A 25,117-nucleotide genomic window follows, 5' to 3' on the forward strand; every position below is an offset into this window, starting at 1 on the left:
TACTTTGAGCATTGCAGACGGTTGCAAAGGCCTTCTACAATACTTATTTAGTAGGTCTACATGAGGTGAATGTTCGTTTCCAACGTGCAAATATAACGTTGCCAGTACAAATCAGTGTAAGGCGCCCAAACTGTCCGATAATTGAACTCACCACTGGATGGGAAGACATCACAAGGCGCAGCGGTTTAGTTGATGGCACCACGTACAGAGCTTTCTACTATGGACGACGAAGAAAGCTCTGAACGTGGTGCCATCAACTAAACCGCTGCGCCTTGTGATGTCTTCCCATCCAGTGGTGAGTTCAATTATCGGACAGTTTAGGCGCCTTACACTGATTTGTACTGGCAACGTTATATTTGCACGTTGGAAACGAACATTCAACTCATGTAGACCTACTAAATAAGTATTGTAGAAGGCCTTTGCCACCGTCTGCAATGCTCAAAGTAAAATAAGATTATATTTGCAAACAAAGAAGTAGAAAATTTAAAAGTACTGGGAACAAACCACTTTGTAGTAATTGTTTCTATTGTAGGTGAACATGAATAATGGAATGTCCTCTGGTATTGGTGGGACTGCTGGTGGTGGAACAATCAGTGGAGCAATTGGTCAATCGACAACTAGTTGAGCAATCTCTAGAGGAATAGGTGGAGCAAATACTGGAGCGTCTGCTGGAGCATCCTGTTGAGCAAATGGTGGAGCCACTACTGGAGCAAACGGTGGAGCAAAGAGTGCAGGAAATGCTAGAGCAAACGCTGGAGCAACCGGGGGAGCAATTGCTGGAGCAGGTGGTGGATCAATTTGAGGTGCAGCGGGTGGATCCATGGCTACTGCTTTTGCTACACTTCCAACTCTTCATCCCATGCTTCTGCGATTAGATCGCAACAACTGCACTTTTTGGCGTATTCAAGTGTTAACCACAATCCGTGCTCACAGTTTTGATGATCTCATATCATCAACTGTCACACCACCATATCCTTTTCTTCATGCTTCCACCATCAACACACGTCCGGCACCAAATCCAGAGTATAATAAATGGATGCGTACAAATCAGTTCTTAATGAGTTGGTTACTTGCCTCAATCAGTGAATCAATGCTTGGCTATGTTGTTCGATGCACCACTACGTGTGAGATCTGGAATGTTTTGGAGCAACTTTTCCAGTCGCAATCTCGAGCTCGTGTACTACAGTTAAAAACTCAGCTTCATTCATAAAAGAAAGAATCTCTCACGGTTGATGAATATTTTCTCAAAATGAGGGGTCTAGCTGATCAGTTGAGTGTGGTTGTGATGTAATCCAAGGTTCGTCGTTGAAGAAGCAAGAGTTGGCGAAGAAGCTATATGAAGATGGTGGAGTTGGCACGTTGGATAGCCCATGTTTATGTTTGATTTTGATTTATTTGCTTTTGGGCCGGAGTTTGAATACTTTATTTATTTTATTTTCAGCTTTGTTATTTTAGAGCCCAATAGTTTAGTTTTTGGGTTATTTTCGAAAATTAGGAGTAAGGGCCTTGTTTGGCTGATTAGGATTTTATTTAAAGTTGTTTCCTTATTAGATTAAGTTTAATTTTTGCCTATATATATGGCTTATAGGTGTTGGTCGAATTTTGAACCTTATTATTTATCAAAACTGTGAGTTTTATTCTCTCTTGAGAGTTTTCGAATTTCTCTTGAATATTCCAAGAGAATTCATCTATCATCGTCCCCGAGTTGCTGCGTCAACGTCACGTTGGGATATATGGAATTCATTCGCCTATATAATTTTGTGGGTTAGATTAAGAGATTTTGGATTCTTCCATCATCTATCGTTCGTTAACAAACCTTCTGCTTGCGTGTTCGTTTGAACGGTCTGGCAAGGATCGTATCATTGAAGTGTTATCACCGATGCTGAACTTGGTGACTACATTTTGAGTGGTTTTGGTGCTGAATATGAAGTTGTTGTAGTCAATCTCCTTCACCGAGTTGATCCTCCAAATCTTCAGGAGCTGCAATATGCCTTGCAGTTGCATGAAATTCACATTAATCAACAACATTCCTTCTCTATCTCAGATCCTATGGCGCACTATGCTCGGCGTGGTAGAGGTAACTTTCAAGGTCGTTGACTAATTGGCAGAGAAAGTCAGCTCAAATAAAACTAAATCTCAAGTTGTTTGCCAGCTATGCTCACGCACAAGACATGTAGCACTCAAGTGCTATAAGCGGTTTGATGAATAGAGGAAAAGGATTGAACAGAGGAACTCCCGAACATTTGGCGACGGGCTCCTCTCCGAGTCAGTCAATGAAGATGTGCTTCATGCCGCTTGAACGAAAGAGGAAGCAGCTGATTCTTCTGCAACTAATACCTCTAATCCACAGGCTTATGTTACAGATCTTCAATCATCACATGAGTATGAGTATGATGAAGATGAAGCAATATGGTATGTTGATAGTGGAGCTACCAATCACATCACCAACTCTATGCAGAATCTGCAAGTTAATTCACCTTACAATGGGACTGAAGCACTAACAGGTAATGGTAAGTCTATCCCCATCAACTCCATTGGCTATAACACTATATCCTCACCACTATCCACATCCACTTCCTTACTCCTAAATCATATTTTGGTTGTTCCACAAATTACAAAAAATCTGATCAGTATCTCACAGTTTACCAAAGATAATGATGTTATTTTTGAATTTCATCATAACTGTTGTCTTGTGAAGGACAAGAACACTCCCGGGGCAAGCTCCACAAGGGACTTTACTAGATGGATCTGTCTAAACTCTGCATCAACCTAGCATCCCTTCACTGTCCACTTCCACTTCTTCCTTACATTCTGGTGCATATGTATCTACTTCTCTTGAAAATAAGTATGTTGTTAGTAGTTCTATTTCTGCACTTGCTTGTTCCACAAATGTACCTTCATCATCTTTTAATTCTTCTTACTCTTTTAATCTGTCCAGCAGCTCTACTTCAAATAATATTGACATATGACATAAAAAATTAGGCCATCCAAACTCTTTAGTGTTAGCTCAAGTTCTTAAATTGATACATGTATCTGCTAATAATTTTTTACTCAGTTTTTGTGATGCCTGTAGCATAGGAAAAATTTATCAGAAATCTCATATATCTCAACCTCTAAAAACTAGCACACCTTTTCAATTAGTTCATTCTGATTTGTGGGGACCATCGTACATAGCATCACCTCAAGCAGTGGCGGACTCAGGGGGACTAGGGGGGGCTGAAGCCCCCTCCCAATTTGCCAATTTGTGAGGTTTTTTTTTAAAATATAGATATATATTTTATTATATATATATATATATATATATGTATATAAATAAGAAATAGAAGAAAAAATACAATACATTATTTATAGTATATCCAACTATCCATATTAATTATTTCACATTGTACATTGATTTGTTATTTTTATCCTATTTTTTTCTTATTTAATTTTTTATGTTGAATTTGAGTCCATTCTAAAGTTAAAAGTAAAATTACTAATTATTAACAATGAAAGTTAGTTTATTTGTTTAGAAAATGAAATATCTTTTTTTAAAAGAGTGCATAAAAATATATTATTGTATGCTTTCAATCTACTTGATGTTGAATTAATTGAATTGCAAACAATTATCTATTATATTAAGTGATTGTTAAAAAAATGCATGAAAATGAAGCGTATGGAATGCTAAAAAAAAATTTGCTTCGGCGGCTCCCCACCCCAAACCCCGTGTAAATATTTTCAGACATCGTAGATCAATAAATTTAGCCCCCCCCCCCCCCCCAACCTCAGATCCGCCCTTGACCTCAAGGATACAGATACTACATACACTTCTTAGATGACTATAGTAGATTTGCTTGGATCTTTCCCTTAAGGGCATTCACTATGGGAAAAAAATTTGGGGTAGTATCCTAGGTGGCATGGGTAGTGCCATAGTGGAGGGATTAGTTTGGGGTAGCAAAGTTTGGATGGGTAGTAGTTTTGCTACCGGTAGTAGTCCTGACATTGCGGGCCCCAAGTATATTTATCCTTTAATTTTGCCTTTCTCTATTTTTCTTTTTTATTGTAAAAATAGTATAATAATGATAGTGGATCCATGAATAGTAAAAATTGAGGTAGTGTTATAGTGGAGAAAATATGAGGTAGTTGAAAAAGGAGGTAGTTGTTGATGTGGCACACAGGTGGCACCACTATGGGGTAGCACCATAGTGGATGCAGTGCAAAATCTGAATACTATTCTGTCATACATCAGTTCTTTAATATGGTGAAATGTTAATTTAACACCACTATCAAAGCCTTTAGGTCTGATTGGGGTGGGGAATATAGGAAGCTCGAACCTTTCCTAAAAAACTTAGGTATTAGTTTTCAACATCCTTGCCCACATATCCACCCTCAAAATGGGAAGGCAGAAAGAAAACATCAACATGTTGTTGATACTGGACTTACTCTGCTTAATCAAGCCTCTCTCCCTCTTCAATACTGGTGGTCAGCGTTTGAGTCAGATGTATATCTTATAAATAGGCTACCCACTCAAACTCTAAACATGCAGTTCCCATATCAAGTTCTATATAAAGAAATTCCTAACTACTCATATCTCAAAGTGTTTGGTTGTTCTTGCATGTCTCAAACCTTATAATACACATAAACTCCAATTTAGGTCTCACAAATGTGTTTTTCTAGGCTACGGCTCAAGTCATAAAGGATATAAATGCTTAAGTCCCACTGGTAGGATTTATATAGCAGATACTGTTCATTTTAATGAAACTGAGTTTCCCTATTCTACATTTTTCTCTACTGATAAAGCTGTTACTGCTACTGTTACATCTTTTCCCTTGCACACTCATCATCTTACTTCCATTATTCTCACCAACTCAAGCCACAATACCACCATCTCCTGTGGCTTCTCCACCTCCATCTCCTGGTCACAACCTAACTCCCAACAACTCTCCTGCTAATTTCTCTCAGGAACAATCCACAGCCTCTTCCTCCTTACATACATCTCAGTCCTCAGCTTCCCCACCTCCACCTCCTCCTCCTTCTCCCTCTCATCCACCTGCTCTTCCCAACCAACACTCAATGATTACTAGATCTAAAGGCATCAGACAGCCCAAAGTCTATATCATAACTTGTGAACCTGTTACGATTCTAACATATCAGATTCTCAAGCTTCACATACTGATAATCCACACTGCCATTTCACCACTATCAGCCCTACACCTTTCCCATCTTTACCATCATCACCCATCCAGGGTGGTTAACTGCTATGACTAAAGAGTTTGATGCTATAGTTGGTAAGGGTACTTGGGAGCTTATTCCTCCAAATTCAAATTAGAAAGTGATAAGCAATAAATGGGTATTCAGGGTAAAACTTAATCCAGATTATACTCTTGACAAACTTAAAGCTAGGTTAGTAGCAAGAGGTTTTGAACAGTTAGCAGGTGTGGATTTCTTAGAAACATTCAGCCCAGTGGTCAAACCTGCAACTATTAGACTAGTATTCTCTTTAGCAGCTACAAAAAGATGGCAAATCTAGCAAATAGATGTGAATAATGCCTTTTTGAATGAAGAACTCACAGACACTATATATATGGCTCAACCTACAGGATTTGAAAATAAAGAAAATCCAGATTATGTTTGCAGACTAAAAAAGGCTATATATGGATTGAAACAAGCACCCAGGGCATGGTATGACACATTAAAAGCTGAAATTTGCTCTCTTGGCTTTACTCGGTCAGCCTCTGATTTCTCTATGTTCTTTCAAGTTCAAGGTGCTTCTCTCACTATTATGTTAGTTTATGTGGATGATATTTTGATTACTGGAGATAGTCATAAGTTTGTGAACTCAGTTATTACTCATCTACATAAGAAGTTCTCTGTGAAGCATCTTGGTAATGTCAATTATTTTTTTGGCATTGAGGTTCAATACTCTGCAGGAACTTTCACTTTATGTTAGCAGAAATATATTCATGAGCTTCTCCTTAAAACCAAGATGCTTGAGTGTAATCCCTGCAGTACTCTTATGACTCACTATCTAGAAGTGCTGGTACTCCTTTTTCTGATGCTAATCTCTATAGAAGTACTGTTGGTGCATTGCAGTACTTAACACTCACTAGACCAGACATAGCTTACTCAGTAAACAAGCTAAGTCAATATTTATCTGCTCCTACTGACCTACATTGGAGTGCCTGAAAAAGACTTCTCAGGTACTTAAGAGGCACAGTTGCTCTTAAACTCCATTTTTATGCTGTTTCTTCTTCTCAATTGGTGAGTTACTCTGATGTTGACTGGGCAAGCTGTATTGATGATAGAAGATCTAATGGAGGTCACTGTATTTTTATAGGTCCAAACTTACTTACTTGGTCTGCAAAAAAGCAAGATGTGGTCTCTCGGAGCAGTGCAGAGTCTGAGTATAGAAGTTTAGCCACAACCACTACTGATTTTTATGGGTTCAAGCCCTAGTTATGTTTTCTGATTTTCTGAACTTAATTGGACTGGGCTTCAGGGTATTAGGTGCGAAAATAGATGGGCTTAGTTAAATTGAACCCTAATTTAAATGGGCACTTATAATTTAAGTGTAATTAACATATTAAAATAAAAATAAAAGGTCAAAAGGTTTTAAAAATTGAAAAACCTAGCAGTAACTAGCGTCAACTCTCTGTGCTCCTCTCTTTTTCATCTATGCGCTCCTCTCTTCTTCTTCTATTCGACTTTAATTTAAGATTTTAAACACTTAATAGCAATTATGAACTTATGTGTTTTGAATTATTTGCTATGTTTTTATGTATTTTGGAATATTTGCTATGTTTTTATGTGTTTTATGACATTAGGTAATTTATGTGTTTTTTTACGAATTTCATTTTTTTTATTCCGCTTCACTCTGTTTCGAAACTTACGCCTCGTGAGGCGGAAGAAAAACATTTCGCCTTACAAAACGCACTTTAAAATATTGCCTGAATGATTAGGATTATGGTTAAAATAAAATTTACCCCCTAAAAATACAATTTGAATAATCCGTAACTGAATAGTCCAACAACTCAATAAGACTGAACTAAACCCAAATAAGTTGGCCCAATTGATATCCTTGTATAGATATTGATGCATGTTTGGTTTGTCATAGATACGTAACATTGTACACGCGAAATTGTTAATGAAATTGCGAAATGGGAGTGGGATTAAATATATGATCCCAACTGAAAACGTTAGAGATGGATATAAGAAAAAACCACACAAGCCCCTTAGAAAGAAAAAATACTACTAGCATGTGTAATCACAAGGGAGATGGAATAAGCACAAAAGAGAGATGGAAAACATTAGCAAGAAGGAAATAAATAGAACATATCACATTCCTTAAGCTATACCAAAGCATAGATGGCTATGAATTTGAGTTTGAGCAGCGCTTCTTCGTTGTTAAAGTAGGCGACACGATGCATACTTTCTCTTGTGTTTCTTGAGTTTTGGCGGCCGCAGAACTACCTTTATCGCCGCATCAAACACAGCCTTCACATTCTGCATTAGGAAAAGAAAAATCAGACTTCTCTGTAATGGCCTTTTAACTTGATGATTTCCAAACCAAGTCCATACATAAATGGTTTCGTGTATGGGAATATTAGGGTGACACACATACTTCCTTTTTAAGAGGGTAGACTGAATGAAGGCATATTTTGTTTCATTTTCATAGCCATTATTCATCAACAAATGATCTTGATGATGATCAGCTAATCACCAGAAGAAAATTATGACTACAAACCAAAGGATTAAATGCATTGTACATCACAAAGTCATTTGAGACGAATACGGAGATGGCAAACCTGCTGCGTCTTGGCACTGCACTCGATATAGGCCACCGCTCCTATTTGCTTTTTGAGCTCTTCACCCTAAAAAGAAAGAGAATGTAGGCATGAAGCAAATGTGAAATGGTATTATTAACACATAAGAGCCACATGGACCTAGTAGAGATGTGCTAAACAGTGTGATCAGTTATAAAATCTTCAGTTAAAGCGCGTTGATTACCTGTTCTGTCGAAATAGTGCATGCCCCCGGATAATCCTTTTTGAACTGCTTGTCCTCTCTTAGGTCTGTAAGGGGATCGATCAATGAGTCATATTTGAGGAAACGGTAAATTCGGTAATAGAAGATAGAGGCAAAGAGCCATGCAACAGAATCAAAGAGCTATACTTGATACTTGTGTAATCACTACTAGCCTTAGTTTATCTAATCTCAAACTACACAAAACAAATATCTCACACAATCTTATATGAGATATCATACTTGTTGCAATACTGATTATGGGATTTTACACTTACGCATGAAAATGCATTTGATTATTGCTGCACTAGTACTCAAATAAGTATTTGTAGATGTATAGATTTCTCTAATTTGTGAAGTTAGGTATTTCTGTTAGACATATATTTGTCAATTTTTTTTAAGATTGTTGAATGTCATAGAAATCGTTGCAAAAGACATATGCAAGCAAGGAAGGAACACAATGGGAATTCATAACAGGAAAAGGAAAAGGTTAACAGGCTAACTACTTTCAAATTAAATTTAACAATTCAAAAAAAAAATGTGGGAACCCATCCAAAATACAAAAAAGAAAAAGGAGAAGACTTTAAGGGAAAGCAAAGTAACCAAAATATTTTTGAAATTGGATGCAATCAAGTAAGATGAAGAAGTCAGTCTCACCTAGCTTTGTCCCCACAAGAACAATGGGTACTGAGGGTGCATAATGCCGCAATTCCGGGACCCACTTCACCAGCACAAACAAGAAGCAGAAAGCAAAAAGGAAAAGTTAGTAACTGCCAATGGATGGATTGTGTTGTTGAAAGATGAAGGAGAAGAAAGAGATTTTTACTTTCTTTGAAATGTTCTCAAAGCTTGGCCTACTTATGAGAGAGAAAGCAAGGAGGAACACATCTGCCCCTCTGTAACTAAGAGGCCTCAATCTGTTGTAGTCTTCTTGGCCTGCAACAAGTTGATCAAGATTTGGACAAAATAATTAGTTTACCAATCAAAACAGAAAAAAAAGGCCTCATTCTTGCACAATGCTTATGAATCCCTGCATCTTTTTGCAAAAGAAAAGGCCTTTTTTTAATGAACTTTAAAACATGGCTAAGGATGCTTCAAATCAAATACTGTTTTTATGCTTATCCAGATGCTAGGTTGTTCAATTTAAGATAGAAAAGGAGGCAAAACATACTTGGATTTTCAAATGAAGCATCACACACTTTCTTGATAAAACTATTATGAAATGAATGGAGTATAATGTGAACATACCAGCAGTATCCCACAAGCCCAGATTCACAGTCTGGCCATCAACACTCACATTGGCACTGAAATTATCAAACACAGTTGGAACATAATCCTGAAACAAGAAAACCAAAGCATATTAGAGAGAGAGAGAGAGATGAGAAAGGGGCTTTGATTTGATTAGACTTACAGTTGGGAAAGTGTTGCTAGTGTAGGAGATGAGAAGGCAGGTCTTCCCAACAGCACCATCACCAACTGTGACACATTTGATGAATTTGGTGGCTGTAGAATTTGCAGCAGCGCCGCCACTAGTAGTATTATTACTACTCATTATCACTACATAGCAAAATCCTGCTGAACTCAGAGATTGAATGTATGGAAGAAATTCAAGATTCCCTTTTTAATTCTCAGGATGTGTTTGGGTAGTAATGAGGTGAGTATTTGAGGGAGGGAGGAAGTGGAGGACATGAGGAGGGGGGCCAAAAAAGCAAACCTATAGATTTTGTATGAAAGTAGTGAATTTTTCACTTTACTTTGAGCTGTCGGAGGGGGAAAAAGAAAACAGTGGGACTCTGAGTGAATGAGAGGCTATTGCACCTTAAGACTATGTTTATCAGCAACCACCCAACCACCCAACCATCCAACCATCTTCAATATTTAATTAATTTCTCTCTCTTCCACATCACTAACATTCATTTCAACCCAACCATCTCTATTTTTGTTGATTTATCAATGACCACACCAACCATCCAACCACAACATAACTTTATAATTATTTTATTATTATTTTTAATGTAATAATTTTATTAATATTAAATATAAATTAAAATATTACAAAAAATAATTAAAATGAAAAAAATAACAAATTAATACAAAAAAATAGAGAAAGAAATACTAGATGTTAGATGTAGAGAAGGGAAATATAAGGAGTTGAAGGTGTATTGAAATATAGCAAGAGTGATCTCTATAAATAGAGAATGAAAAAGTATAAATTTTGATATTTTTATTTTTATATTTTAATATTTTACATAAAAAATATAATAATTTTATCTATTTCTCTAAATACAATTTTCCAAATCAATATAATATAAACAAGTGTCAAAGTCCTATTGGTGCTAGAGTGGAGGAAAGAGAGAGACCATGTGGTCTCTTTTTCTCGGTGGTCGACCGCTTGATTCCAAGCATATCAATTTTTTTATTTTTTTTTAATCTATTAATCTACATGGCAGCAGACCTGGTCGGTGATTTGAAACCGATAAACATGGTCTAATCTCAAAGAAATTTAAAAAGAGAGAAAAATTACATTTGCTACTTTCTGACTTTCACCTGAGATTCTTTATGGTAAGTTAATTTCATGGGTAATGTTCTATTTAGATTGTAACGACTGTCCTAATGTTTATTAGATGTTCAATAGTGTCACCTAAGTTTTATATTTATACCTATCTTTTTATTTTGTCAGATTTTTCAATTTCCTAAATGATCTATCCATAATTCAGCTCTGACTAGTGCGCAACCCGTCGAAATTCGACGGGAAATTATTTTAACTTATTATATAAATTATTTTTAAATTTATTTAATTTAAGGTAATATAGTTGAAATTATATTAATTTGAATCATATTCCTCAATTAAATGTTAATTACCTTTTGTTAGAATAATAAATATTTTTTTTATGTAGATTTTTATTTAATAATATTTTGAAAAATGTATCGATATTAAAAATTTTATTTCATCTGAGCATCATCTCGTCTGAACCTTGTAGAATCATATCATAATCTAAATTTCGGAAGACGACAACTAACGTTTGAACATCAGACTTTTGAGTATCATCTCGTCTAAACCTTAAACTACAAAAAATGAACTTTTATACGTCAAGTTTTTTTAACATAACTATCTGGAGCTTTAAAATCAAAGTTGACTTGTGAAATTGTATGATTTGGAGCTTCTAACATCATAGCTAACTTGTAAACATAATTTTGTATGGAACTTGAAAAAATCTTGACAAACTTTTATGCATTATTAGTTCTAAATATTATAATTGGGTTCGAAGAATCATCTCGTTTGGAGTTTAAAAAAACAAATTTAACTTGTGAGTATCATCTCATTTGAACTTTGAATGACCACAATTAAGTTACAAGAATTATCTTGTGTGTAGCTTTAAAGATCATTATCATCTTTAGCTTGTAAGATCATAACTAACTTCTAAACATCATCTTGTATGCAGCTTGAAAAATCTTGACAATTTTTTGTGCATTATTGTATGTGGAGCTTGAAATATCATAATTGAGTTTCGAGCATCATTTCGTTTAAAATTTGAAAGAATAAAATGGACTCGTGAACATTAATTATCTTCAAATCTTGAGTTTCGAGCATCATTCCGTCTGAAAATTGAAAGAATAAAATTGACTCGTGAACATTATCTCGTTTGAAGTTTGAAAGACCATAACTAAGTTTTGAAAATCATCTTGTGTGTAGCTTTAGAAAGTTGACACGAGATTCAAATTGTATTAATTTATTTAGTAATTTAATTGATAAATTTTCATAAAAAATCTATGTTGAATCCAAATTTTATTTTTAAAATTTTATACAAAATATATTATTTTATAATCAAATTAAATTGAAGAAATTTTCTTAATCAAAACAATTTATTTTTTCAAATTAAATTAATTAGACCATGTATTTAATTAAATAAATTTGGTCAAATTTAAATTGACAAAACAATTCAAATTATATTAGTCTCAATCATTCCGCCAATTAAATGTAGATTTTTAATTTGAAGAGCAAGAGCTTATTCTTGTATAAGTTTTATTTTGGTGAAATCTTATAAAAAAACTCAATGTGAAATGAGGTGATTTATATGAATTATTCACTCGATTGAAATTATTATAAATTTGATACATGATTAAAGATTTATAATATATTTTAACATCATATCCTCTATTGTTCTTTATCTAAATTCTTCATTTATGCATTACTAATTTCATAATTTATCTATTATTATTATTATTATTATTATTATTATTATTATTATTATTATTATTATTATTATTATTATTATTATTATTATAGTAATGGACGAACAGAAACAAATAAAGTTTGCAGAAATGAAAAATATATTTTTCTTCCCTATATAAAATAAAATGTAGATTTATTTTATAAAAAATAAAAATAAAATTTTAATTATTTTGATAGACATAAAATAAGATTTTGTTTTAAAGTAATCATTTTATAGAATTTGTGCCTTATTATGCAAACATGTACCCGTTTATAATTTACATATACGTGCATGTCTCAATTCAAACTCAATTTAAAATTAATTTTATTGAAAATTAAGAATATAAATATTATATATATATATATATATATTCATACAATATAATATATTGCAACATATATATATATAATATGTACGCTATTGAGAAATAGTATAAAATTAATAACAAATATACATCTAATCACTAACTTTCAATTAAAATAATTTATCGTATATAGATTATAATTTTTTTCTTATCAGACATGTAAATCTATTTTTTATCTAGAAAAAATAAATAATAAAATTTATTAATTTAGATTATATGTAATGTTAATATTATTATATATATACATTTATTATTAATTATATTTATTATGATTAATGAATCTTTATATAGAATGTAATAGTTAATTAATTAATAAATGATGAAGATTATATATGGTAAATTTTGAAATGGTGAGATTTTAGATATGCCACATAGGTTAAGGCTTAATCCTATTATATAATAGATGAGAGGGATCATGTCGCTATTGGTGGTAAGTGAGCTATAGGGTTGATTACGAGAATATCCATCCCCTTCATATGATTATGATGTTGGCTGTTGATTTATATATTTTTCTTTATATTAGTCGATTGCGAGTCGAATCGAATAATGGTGTGTTGAAGTTTAATTTATTTAGTATCAAATTGAGTTTCAAATTTTATTTACTGAACACTTTGAAGCTCACGAGCTTAATCGAGCTTGTATGAACTTTCTAAATTTATATTTATATTAAAAATATTAATTATTTTCTTATAATAAATAAAATTAAATAGAGATATAATACAATTATTATTAATTTTATTATATAAATATAAATTGTATCTATTAATTTCAAGTTGAATCATTTAACGAACTTATTCACGAGTTAACGAGCCAAATACTTCTAAATTTAAGCTTAATATATTTATTTATTAAATTTCAACGAACTTTTTTCAAATCAAGCTCCAAATAAATCTCAAGAGTATCATTGTAGGGATGTGATATTGGCAATACTGACATGGGGAGGGAATATGCATTCATGTTCAATTTTTATTCCTTTTTCATTTCATGCGCTCCTATTTTTTTTTTTTTCATTCTTTTCATTTCATTCTTTATTATTAATATGTTGGGTTAATTGCATGAAAATACACGAACTTTAGTCGCAATTTCATTTTGCACATGACTTTTGAAACTTACATTTTAAATCATGAACTTTACATTCGTTCCAAATTTTCCTTAAAATTGAGCTCCGGCACCGGAGAGGCTGATGTGGCGCCTATGTGGCAGCGGGGCATGTGCCATTTAAACAGTCGGAAGTTTGCAGACATGGAAACGACTTCGTTTTGTAAAACGACGCCATTTAAACAGCCGAAAGTTTTTCTCTTCTCAAACTGCAACCGCCTCTACCCCACAATTGCTGGAAATGGCTCACACCGCCTTGACATCATTACAACGAGCTCTGAAAAAATCAGAAGTCGTCGCCGGCCGCGGCGGCAACAAAGAGGCTGGATTTTAATGCTAAGACTATTGTTGCTGCTTCAATTACTAATTTTAATGCTAAGACCGTCCAAAAATCAACCGGAAACCACTACAACATCAGCGCCGGAGCTTGGAATCAGAATGGCGATACTCCTCTCACTCCCAAAATTCAGAGCAGTTGCCTATTCCTTCTAATTTCCGACAAGGTTTCACGCAGCCAATCCCCCATTTTCTCCTCTAATTTTCAGAATCAAAATCGGCGATACTTCTCTTCGAAATTAAAATCACATGCCCACACTAATACGACGCACATTTCACGCCGTCGATTCCCCTTTTCTCCTCCTTTATCGGCGAAGAGCGCCGCCGCTAATGGCTAAGATTGAGGGAGCTAGGGTTTTCGATTTGGGGATTGATAAACGCGGTATTAAAATGACGTCGTTTTGTGCCACGTCGTTTGAATTAATGACGTGTCACATACGCGTGGCATGTTTGAAGACACGTCATCTTTTCGGCTGCCGGAGCTCAATTTTAAGGAAAATTTGGAACAAATGCAAAGTTCATGATTAAAAATGTAAGTTTCAAAAGTCATATGCAAAATGAAATTGCGACTAAAGTTCGTGTATTTTCATGCAATTAACCCTAATATGTTCGGCTTTTAAATTTTTACTGTTGCTAATTTATTGTATTTAATTTTTTAATTTAAATTGTCATGTGTATTGCATATATAGTATACAAAAAATATTTATATTTGCTAATTTTGTTATATAGACTTATAAAATAATTAATTTTTTTATATTAATTAAATATATTTTCAAATTAATTTATACTATTAAATTATAAATAATAAATGTAAAAATAAATATAATTTAAATAAGGGTGTAGTGTTTATCGTTTTTTTTCTTTTGAATTACCCAATAAATTTTGAGAATGGGCCAAGCTAAAGCCCAAGAGTTTAATAGGTGGTAGATTTTAATACCATAAACAGAAAAAATACAAAAAGAAGAGAAGTTTGAACGTAGAGAATAGGTGAAAGATGACGTCGTCGAAAGCGCAGTCGCCGGCGTATCCTAGCGCTGCTCGTATCTCCGACTCTGATTGCTTCCCTGCTTACACCGCCTCCCTTAAATGTAATCTCTCTTCTATTTGAAAGGGTTTATTCAATTTGAGTTTCCCCCAAATTTGTGAAAAATATATATATGTCGTTTCGTAAAAGTAGGAGTTTTATATAGAGAAAACCTAGTTGACATCTTACCTGGGATCACGAAACACAATGCTTCGTTTAGTTTCGATTTTGTTAGCGCTAGAGTTCAGCTGAATTGATTGTAAATTTATGTCTGGTTGTAGATCTTTATTGTATGTACTGTGTGTATTTTGCGTATCAGCTAGATTGCAAATTTGGAGCTCAATATGTGAGTTTGTACTAGCTAGGGCTCTGAGAGAGAGATATTTGAAAATTAAAGAAATCAATCTTCTTCTTTTTGTTTTTGCATATCATTCTTTCTGTTGCATTTAAATAGTTTATGGAGTGGAAAAGTTCACTATAATGTTCTTTAGTTCATTTGATTTAGATTTGTGTGTGATTCATTTAGGGCCATTTACTTTTCATGATTGAGTATTCTTATCCCCATCACAAGGATTTCTCTAATCCTACCCTTTCAATGGGATATGAATCAAGCAAACTTAGCTCAAATTATAAAAGTTATCAAGGCCTTGGGATATTTTAAAGTTCAATCCATCTAACTAAACAATGGATCTATCTAAACTAATCCTTATTAGTAAATGCGCCTTTATTATCATGGATTTCAAAGTTAACTTATTCCGCCTTGTAATATTTCAGGTTTAGAAGAATACAGCAATGAGAAGAGTAAATGCCAAGAACATTTTGACATTTACAAGGAATGCAGAAAAAAGGAGGTAAGGGTTCTACTGTATGAGAAATGCTTTTTTATATTTTCATATGTTGATTGTTGAATTTGAGAACATGTAATTACCAGCGTTATGACCTAAGAGATGAGTTATCTCCTTTCTTTGTTGTGACAGAGGGAAGCACGGCTGGAACGCAATAGGAGTCGGTCTCTCTTCTCATGAGTATATTGGTACAAGGCTTGATTATTGAGTGCTATGTATCCCACAGCCTTTTTTATTTTTTCCTACTTGTAGCTAGCATTGCCCTCGAGTTTTTTACTCAAATAACAAGTGTCTTCTAATTGTGTTTTCCTATATAAGTTAGTGAGAAAACCACTTTTGCAATGCAATGCTATTCTATGCTCTGTATCAAAATTCGATATGGTGTGAAATTTTCAAGGGGCCAAAGATCTTTGTTTTTACACTTGGATTTGTGATATTTTTATTCTCTCTCTTTGTGAGCTAGCTTATAACTAACTCCTTTGCAGATGCTTTTATCGCTATTGAAATGTTTCAGCCTCCAAAAGGTGGATAAACTGATTTCAGTATGTCTAAAGGGGAGAATACGGTACATCGTGTTTGGTTGCACTTTGATTATGTTATTTACTTTTGTCCCTGTGAAGATTGTTCATCAAAAATGTTATTATCACTTATGGCATGTATGAGTATCGAGATAAACAGTAAGTAGATATCGGCATTTAGATTATTTTCCTTGTCTTGATATTTACACCAGTAACATCTTTTTATCTGTTTGTATATTTCTAGGATTGTGGAACTATTGCATGTGAAAATGTTTGCCTTTTTCTTCTTCTTTTAGTTCTCGTCTTAAAAGCAAGATTTTTAGCATGGCTGTCACAGTAAGATGTGATGATGCACATAATAGGCATTTGGAAGATTAGTTTGCATTACCTAACTCATCAAATATGGATTTTTTGTTATTTCATCGCGTTGGAGTAATAGTGTGCCTTAGTTTTATTTGATGTATGTATCTATTTTGTGATGTACAATCTTATATGCAATGAACTTCTAAAAGACCAAAGTGAACTTTAATATTTCTACTTTGATGAGTGGAAAGAGCTTGCCCAGGCTTCAAATTTCCCATTTTTATAATGGTGTTTTGTTTTAGTATATTAATTAATTTGTAAAGAATAATGTCGTTTTGTTTTGATCATAGTACAATATAAAGTAAGAAGCTATTAGAAAAGGGTCTAATTGTATTATTTAAAATCAAAGGACATAGATGAACCAATAAAAGTTTTCAAGGTTCAATTGATAATAAGGAGAAGTTGGAAATATATATATTATTATTTCATAAAACTGTGTACTTTGTTCATCTCATTTTAATAGGCCTCAAGGTTCGGATACGAATGTTAATATTAATAAAAATAATTTATAATAAAATAGGTGAAATAAAGTAATATTTTTTAGGGTGTAGTATTTGTTGAAATAAGTAAGAGAGCTACAAAAATAATTAAAATTAATAAAATAGGAGAGAGGAAAATTCATTAATGAAGCAATTCTTACATTACCTCCAAAATGGGGTGTTTGGTTGAGCTTATAAGCTCCTTAAAATAGCTATAAGAGCATTCGCAGTGGGTAGGGCTGTAAACGAGTCAAGCTACTCGTGAGCTATTCGACGTTCGATTCGATAAAAGCTTGTTTGGTAATTTAATGAACAACTCGTTTAGCTAAACAAGCCAAGCTTGAGCATGACGATGCTCGGCTCGTTAGCTCGTGAAGTGATTTATCTTAAAACATAAGATTATTCATTAAATGTCTTACTATATTTTATACTATATGTAGTAATATTTGGATTAAGTATCTAATTAACATCATTTATTTACAAGAAAATAGTAAATATATTATATTTTTGTGAATAAAATAACTTATATATTTGAAAATTAACTTATGTATTTGGAAAATAACTAAAATTTTAAATAAAAAATTAAATTTAAAAAGCTCGATTAGGCTCGGCACTGTATTCGACTCGATTAAAGCTCGATTGATAATTAATCAAACAGCTCGATTAGCTAAACGAGCCAAGCTTGAACAAGACACTATTCGGCTCGGCTTGACTCGATTACACCCCTAACAGTGGGGTGACCTGATAGCTGATCTGATAGAGGGGGGACCACATTGGGTTAAGGAGGCCATAGTGGGGTGACTTGATAGCTGACCTGATTTTTTTAGTTTTGATTTTTGTATTTTTCATTTAATTTTAATTGCACACATTTAAACAACACAATTTACTTCAAAATTAAATTGCATTAATTCTAAAATCCTAAAAATTACATTTAAAAAAAAAACTTAAAGACATAATTTAAAATTACTTAATTAAAACCTAAAGACATAATTAAAAATTACATTATTAAAACCTATCTAGTCTCCACTGCCCCTACGCCAAGCTAGGATCTCTGCCACCCGTTGCTTGTGCCATTCTTGCTGCTCCGAAGTCATGTCGAAAGTCTTCATGAATAAGATTCGATCGTCATGGATCTCCCTCTTCAGCTCGTTCTTCTTGGCGTACTCGTCGATGATTTTTTCCAGCTTGTCGTCCGTCTATCCAACCTCTCCTTGTATTACGGTGGAGGCTCCGAGCTTTGTAACGCCTTCCCCTTCGCCATTCTCGCCGCTGCCTTCCCTCTCTCCTCTCTCTTCAAAATATCTCTCCAAAATTTACAAGCCCAATGGTCATTTTGAGGATGCATCTCTAATGTCTCCCATCATTGAAGATACTCTAAAGGAAGAAAAGAAATATCCATCGAATTGAAGAGTTGGATTGCTCAATTTTTGCTTAAAAAAAATGCAAGGATGGAAAATCTTTGAAAGGTCGAAAGTTGGAGGCTGTGACAAAATTTGACATCGGTAAGAGGTCGGTCACACATATTTGGTCTGCAACAAAAATTAGGTTAGAATCGGATGGTCCATTATCACTCTTAAAAAACAATCGGAATGTTAAATGAAAAAATATCAGCATTAAGATTGTCCAAAACTTGTTGCAATCCCTTTTGAAAAGAGACCCACAATGAGAAGGCTAGCAAACGCAATGGATGTATTGTGAGCAAGAGTAGTTCATATAGATGGGTTACGCATGGAATGCTCGAAGCACAAACAAATGCTATAAAATCATATTCGACGGCTCAAAATAAGTTGTTACAACTTAAAATATAGTTTTGAGTGCATTTATGGTAGATAGGTTGCTAAACATGTAAAAGCAAGCATAATGTCATTCATATTAAGGAAAAAGTAGTTTCACATTACGAAAGAATGTAAGAAATACTACATAGCCCAAGAAGAAATAAAACTACATAGGACTTGCAAAAGTAGAAGGTGCATAACCAAAGTTATGTTTATGTGTGTTGTTGGAGGCCATTATATTTGAATGAAGGTGCAATTCTATTTTTTGGTAAAGTTGATATATCCATTTACTAAAAAGGTGCCAATTGAAAGAAACCGCAAAAATAGAGCTAAGGGAACCCTTGAGACAAAACCTATCCAATTAATTACCAAGGAGGTGATCAAGAACGGCTTGATTATTCAGGTACAAGCACACATATTATCAACATTGAATATTATGTTCCATAACTGGATATTCAATACTCCAGTACTCCAACAAGCATAATTGTGCATGTTTTTAGATTATACCATCGCTAAAGGCAAAATGATTTGCAAATGCAAGCAAGAATATATGGATCCATTAAGATAATGTGAAGCCACATCTCAAACAATGACTATGACTTTCTAGTTGTAGCTACAATAGATGGATTTAATATCAAGTTCATTTGTGATTGAGCAAACTCACTGGATACAAATGTCAATGATTTGGGATGATTTAAGGCTCTACAATTCTTACAAGTTGAGACATCGTCATATAATGTGGATGATATGGTTAAAAATGATCTCAAGTCTTATAACAACCTAACTATCATAACATTAAACAAAGTGTTTTTAAGTCTATGCGTGTAAAAGAAAGCAATAACTACAAGTTGCCCCATATGAAGAAAAAAAAAAGATCACCTAATAAGAGCATAAAGACTTCCAGTGTGCCTTGAAGTCAATGAAATGTTAGTTAGGGAATGAATTGAGTACTTGCACCAAGAGAATAATGATTGTGGAAATGCATATGATGTGGGAGATTTAATTAGTGAACTAGGATATGATATCTCATTTTAGTTAGAATTTCTTATATGTATGTAATAGCTTTTGCAAAATGTTTACTACATAATTACTTACTTGACTTGTTTAGGTTATAAACATGACAATTTGTAACTTTTGTTGGTTTTGTTTTGCAACTCTGCATGATCATATTTGACACATAAATGCAACTTTCAGTATCAATGTTTTGCATAATCTTTCGAATGTACCAATTTGTTGAGCACACGAACACAAGTATTCACAAATTGTAGCAGAAATTTAAAAGAAATCTTACTTTACTAATCCAAGTAGCTTTATCAACCAAACATATGTAATGTTCCATTCTGAATCCATACATAGTACATAGAGTAAGAAAAAACACTTGCAAAAGAAAAATCAGTGCCACGAATATGAAAAGAAATCACAAAATAGAAAACCTTTAGCAAAAGAAAATGAGGAAGAAGAATAAAAAAACAAAGAATAATGTAGATACAAGATAATTAAATTACTCATAACAATAGCCCTAAAATCATACCTCAAAACCAATCCCTCATCATCAATGTGGCAGTGTTGTCTCATTATGCGAATCAAACCCCCACAACTCAGAGTCACCGAGAGGACTTTTCGGCAACTGGGAATCCGTAAGAAAGTCATAATCAAATGGATTTGATTAATCCAATATAATATCGCTATCCCACTTAGCACATGGCACCAGTGGATCGAACCTTTCCTACTCTAGTGTGACTATCGTAGTAACAAGCAAACGACGACTTTATCTCATTATAAGACACAAATTATGAATTACTCTCTCATTGGTGCGAGGGATTTTCAAGTAAGTGTGGTTACTTCATAATCCAAAGGATCTAAATTATCTAGTATGATTGTGTTCTTGTACTATGAATGAGAATAGTAAAGCTCAATATCAACCCGTTGAGAAAACATGCATTTTTTCTTTTGAAGTTTCATCCAAATCAGAGATTTTGGCACTTAGATTTCTTAATCGAATTAATCTAGACTATGTGATACGATGATATTTTCATTATGTGAATCAATATGGTAAATCTAGTATTTCTTCTTGAAACATGTTATGATACTTTTTATAAATTATCTTTTTTTAAAATTTTTACTGTCTTATTCGTTGATATTATTCTTTTGAAACCACCTAACTTAGCTCCATGAAATATAAGCTATTCTTTATCTAGCTTTTCAAATAACACTTCTTTACTTCTATAATTAATAGTTGCATACCTTCTACTCAACTAGTCCATACCAAGCATTAAATCAAAGTTCTACATTTCTCGTGCAAACAAATGCTTCTCGTTGTTTATAACAATCTATTTATAAATTTAAACGAGATCATATTATCAATCTGATTTAGGATAAGTACGATATATATAGGAATGAGATCATATAGATCCCAATGCTTATAATAGATCCCTAGATCCAAATCTTGACCACACATTTATGACATGTGGCGCATCAAGATGGTGACACGTGGCAAGGAGTTTCCAAGCATTCCAAGGCAAAATCTGGAGGGGTAAAATTGGAATGTAATTTTCGGATTTAATAATTAAAAAAATATATATTTTTTTAGATTTTCTCAAAATAGATATATTTTAGATGCATATAGTTTCACACAAAGATGCATAAAGTTTTCACATGAAATGCATAACTTTGAACAGAAAAATGCATTTAATTTTTCCAGTTTTGGTATTTTCACCACCCCACCCCATACCACCCCCCAATCCAGCCCACACCACCCCCCAACCCTCCCCATTACCACCCCCCAAAAATAGGCATGTTTCACATGCATATAAAATCAAACAAAAATGCATAAAGTTTTCACATAAAAATGCATTAAATTATACAAAAAATGCATTTCATTTTAATAAATCTGGTAGTTTCGCCACCCCACCCCTGCCCCACCCCCACCCCCCCCCCCAATTTTTTTTTTATTATTTTTTTAAAAATTGATTTTCAAAAAAAAAATTTGGGGGGTGGGGTGGGTGGGGGGGTCAGTGGTCAGAAAATCAGTTTTTGAGAAAAAAAAATTTGGTGGGGGGGGGTGGGTGGGTGGGGGGTGGGGGGTTGGTGGGGGGTGGGTGGGGGTGGGGTTCTGGGGTAGGGTGGGGTGGGGTGGGGTTCAGGGGTGTGGGGGGTGGGGTTGGGGTGGGGTGAAATCTTATGCATTTTTATATGAAACTTTATGCATTTTTATATGAAAGTTCATGCATTCTCGTATGAAACTTTATGCATCTAAAATATACCTATTTTAAGAAAATCTAATTTTTTTTTTAATTTCGAAAATTACATTCCAATTTTACCCCTCTCCAGATTTTGCCTTGAAATGCCTTGCCACGTGTCACCATCTTGATGCGCCACATGTCATAAATGTGTGGTCTAGATTTGGATCTACGGATATATTATAAGTATAGGGATCCACCGGAACCCAACCCTATATATATATATATATAGGGGTGGGCTACCGTGAGAACACATCTTAAAATAAGAAATAAGAGCAATTTTCAATGTATGAATTTTATGTAGAACACATATGAATTCGCTATATAAAGGTATGAATTGTGAAAAATAAATTTTTGCTACCTTTGGGATTCGAACTCAGGACCATAAATCAATCCAACAGGGTTACGAATCAAGCGTATATCTTGATGATCTAAGGGCTGAAAATGATTCTTATTTTATATCTTAAGAAGTGTACTTATTTTAACCCTCTTATATACTTCATATATATATATATATAGGGAGAGGTTCAAGAAAGAACCACTAAATAAAAGAAGAACGAAGAACCATTTTCAGCCATTCGATCATCAAGATCTACGGTGGATGCATCATCTTGTTGGATGAATGCAGATTCTGAGTTCGAATCCTGAAGGGATCAATTTTTTTTACTTTTTTGAGTGCATTAATTTTAACAACGAATGCATTAATTTTTACAGTGGATGCATTAGATTTGATAGTTCTCACGTTCTCACAAATAATGTAGTTCTCTCTACAACCACACCCTATATATATGTATAGGGATGAGATCAAGTGAGAACTACATCTTTTTGTGAGAATGGGGAACCAATCACTTGATCCCATATATATATATATATATAGGGTGGGGCTAAAATAAAAACTAATGTTAGATTATAAAATAGGAACTGTTATAGGCCATTAGATATGTATGAATGAACGGCTGGATCATTTTAAAACTTTATGCAGCCATTTTTTCGGTAGTTTGTGTTAGTGGGTAAACAAGTAATTTTAAACTTTTAATAGATATGTTTTCCTTAATTGTGGGATTACATTTAAGGGTGTATCTTTTTCTCTCTATACCTAAATCAAAATTAAAACACGGTAATTAGCAAATTGAAATCTTCACGTCGGAAATTATGGACAACCCAAATTAATCAACACAACAATTGACTATTTCTGTATTTCTGCAACCCAATTTGATTAATACAAAAAAAAACAAAGATTAATTGTTATCGCTTGTGTACGAATTATAACGCTTCACATAAAGAACAAGTACGAATTATGACAGTATGTCAAATGCACATACACATGCATTACAATAATTCACAAGTTCAACCACATAATTCGTGCATAATATTTACATTCACCACACACAATAGTTCACTAGTTCAAATCACATAATTCGTACATAATATTTACATTCACAAAACACAATAATTCACTAGCTCAAGCAACATAATTCGTACAAAATATTTGCATTCATAAAACACAATAATGCACTAGCTCAAACATAATAATTCATACATAATCACATACCCATAAAACACAAATAATTCGTACAGTTATACATCTACATACTCTCAACTAATTCGCACAACAAATGATAATTAAAACTCAATTTTTCGAGTTACCCTCATTTTAAACGATCTCATCTGGTATTATCTTTGAATTTTCTTTGAAATATTTTATTATTATTCATTTGCTTTGATAACATTTTCTTTCCCCATAAAGAGGCTTTATTTTCGGAAACAGATAACTAATTAAGAGAGAGAATAAATCAGCAGCCCCAATTATACCCTCTACCGTATATTATGTATGAATTATAAGATTACAAAAAATGTTAAAAACGCACAACAGGAAATGAATCTCGGTCATCCAAGTTTAAATTTAAATGGTTAGGATTTATTCTTATACTATAGTCTAAGGGGAGTTTTCTGTATAGCCCCTCCCTATATATATATATATATATATATATATATATATATATATATATAGGGGAGGGCTAGAATAAAAACACTCTTAAGTGTATAAAATATAAACAATTTTCAGCCCTTAGATCATCAAGATCTACGGTTGATTCGTAACCCTGTTGGATGAATTCGTGGTCCAGGGTTCGAATCCCAAAGGTAGCAAAAAATTATTTTTCATAATTCGTAACTATGTTTGATGAATTCGTAATCCTGTTGGATAAAATTCGTACATTAAAAAGCGTTTATATTTATATTTTAAGAAGTGTTTTTACCGTAGCCCTCTTTAATGTACGAATTTTATCCAACAGGATTACGAATTCATCAAACATGGTTACGAATTGTGAAAAATAATTTTTTGCTACCATTGGGATTCGAATCCAGGACCACGAATTCATCCAATAAGGTTACGAATCAACCGTAGATCTTGATGATCTAAGGGCTGAAAATCATTTATATTTTATATTTTAAGAAGTGTTTTTATTTTAGCCCTGCCCTATATATATATATATATATATATATATATATATATATATATATATAGGAGGGCTACAGTAAAAACACTTCTTAAAATATAAATATAAACGTTTTTTAATGTACGAATTTTATCCAACAGGGTTACGAATTCATCCAACATGGTTACGAATTGTGAAAAATAAATTTTTGCTACCTTTGGGATTCGAACCCAGGACCACGAATTCATCCAAAAGGGTTACGAATCAACCGTAGATCTTGATGATCTAAGGGCTGAAAATCATTTATATTTTATACACTTAAGAGTGTTTTTATTCTAGCCCTCCCCTATATATATATATATATATATATATATATATATATATATATGGTTGCATTCTATGACAATCACTCCCCTAGATAGA

General features: G+C 33.4%; 2 protein-coding genes across 4 annotated transcripts; one reads left to right on the forward strand and one right to left on the reverse strand.

Annotated features, from left to right (window-relative positions):
• Window positions 1-7,188: 7,188 nt before the first annotated feature.
• Window positions 7,189-9,807, reverse strand: LOC131016777 (rac-like GTP-binding protein 5). Its single transcript, XM_057945502.1, has 7 exons — window positions 9,413-9,807; window positions 9,250-9,337; window positions 8,828-8,937; window positions 8,659-8,722; window positions 7,987-8,051; window positions 7,785-7,850; window positions 7,189-7,482 (listed from the first exon to the last, which is right to left on the reverse strand). The coding sequence occupies exons 1-7, from the start codon at window positions 9,551-9,553 to the stop codon at window positions 7,384-7,386; spliced, it is 633 nt and encodes a 210-aa protein (XP_057801485.1). The 5' UTR covers window positions 9,554-9,807; the 3' UTR covers window positions 7,189-7,383.
• Window positions 9,808-14,903: 5,096 nt separating this feature from the next.
• LOC131016779 (cytochrome c oxidase-assembly factor COX23, mitochondrial) lies at window positions 14,904-16,585 on the forward strand. 3 transcript variants are annotated; one of them, XM_057945505.1, is made up of 4 exons: window positions 14,945-15,101; window positions 15,812-15,888; window positions 16,015-16,070; window positions 16,368-16,585. In XM_057945505.1, exons 1-3 carry the CDS (start codon window positions 15,008-15,010, stop codon window positions 16,060-16,062), a joined length of 219 nt encoding a protein of 72 aa, XP_057801488.1. In that variant the 5' UTR covers window positions 14,945-15,007; the 3' UTR covers window positions 16,063-16,070; window positions 16,368-16,585. The 3 variants fall into 3 exon arrangements, with proteins under 3 accessions (XP_057801487.1, XP_057801486.1, XP_057801488.1); XM_057945504.1 differs by lacking the exon at window positions 16,368-16,585 and having other exon boundaries at window positions 14,904-15,101; window positions 16,015-16,303; XM_057945503.1 differs by lacking the exon at window positions 16,368-16,585 and having other exon boundaries at window positions 14,942-15,101; window positions 15,812-16,303.
• Window positions 16,586-25,117: the final 8,532 nt, after the last annotated feature.

This window comes from Salvia miltiorrhiza, chromosome 3 (assembly GCF_028751815.1).
Source record: "Salvia miltiorrhiza cultivar Shanhuang (shh) chromosome 3, IMPLAD_Smil_shh, whole genome shotgun sequence".
NCBI classification, from domain to species: Eukaryota; Viridiplantae; Streptophyta; class Magnoliopsida; order Lamiales; family Lamiaceae; genus Salvia; species Salvia miltiorrhiza.

Coding starts and splice junctions, on each gene's coding strand:
- LOC131016779 (XM_057945503.1), top strand. CDS start 15,008: ATGACGTCGTCGAAAGCGCAGTCGCCGGCGTATCCTAGCGCTGCTCGT. Junction 15,102..15,811: donor TTACACCGCCTCCCTTAAAT/GTAATCTCTCTT, acceptor GTAATATTTCAG/GTTTAGAAGAATACAGCAAT.
- LOC131016777 (XM_057945502.1), bottom strand. CDS start 9,553: ATGAGTAGTAATAATACTACTAGTGGCGGCGCTGCTGCAAATTCTACA. Junction 8,723..8,827: donor TTGAGAACATTTCAAAGAAA/GTAAAAATCTCT, acceptor GTGCTGGTGAAG/TGGGTCCCGGAATTGCGGCA. Junction 8,052..8,658: donor TCTTGTGGGGACAAAGCTAG/GTGAGACTGACT, acceptor ATCCCCTTACAG/ACCTAAGAGAGGACAAGCAG.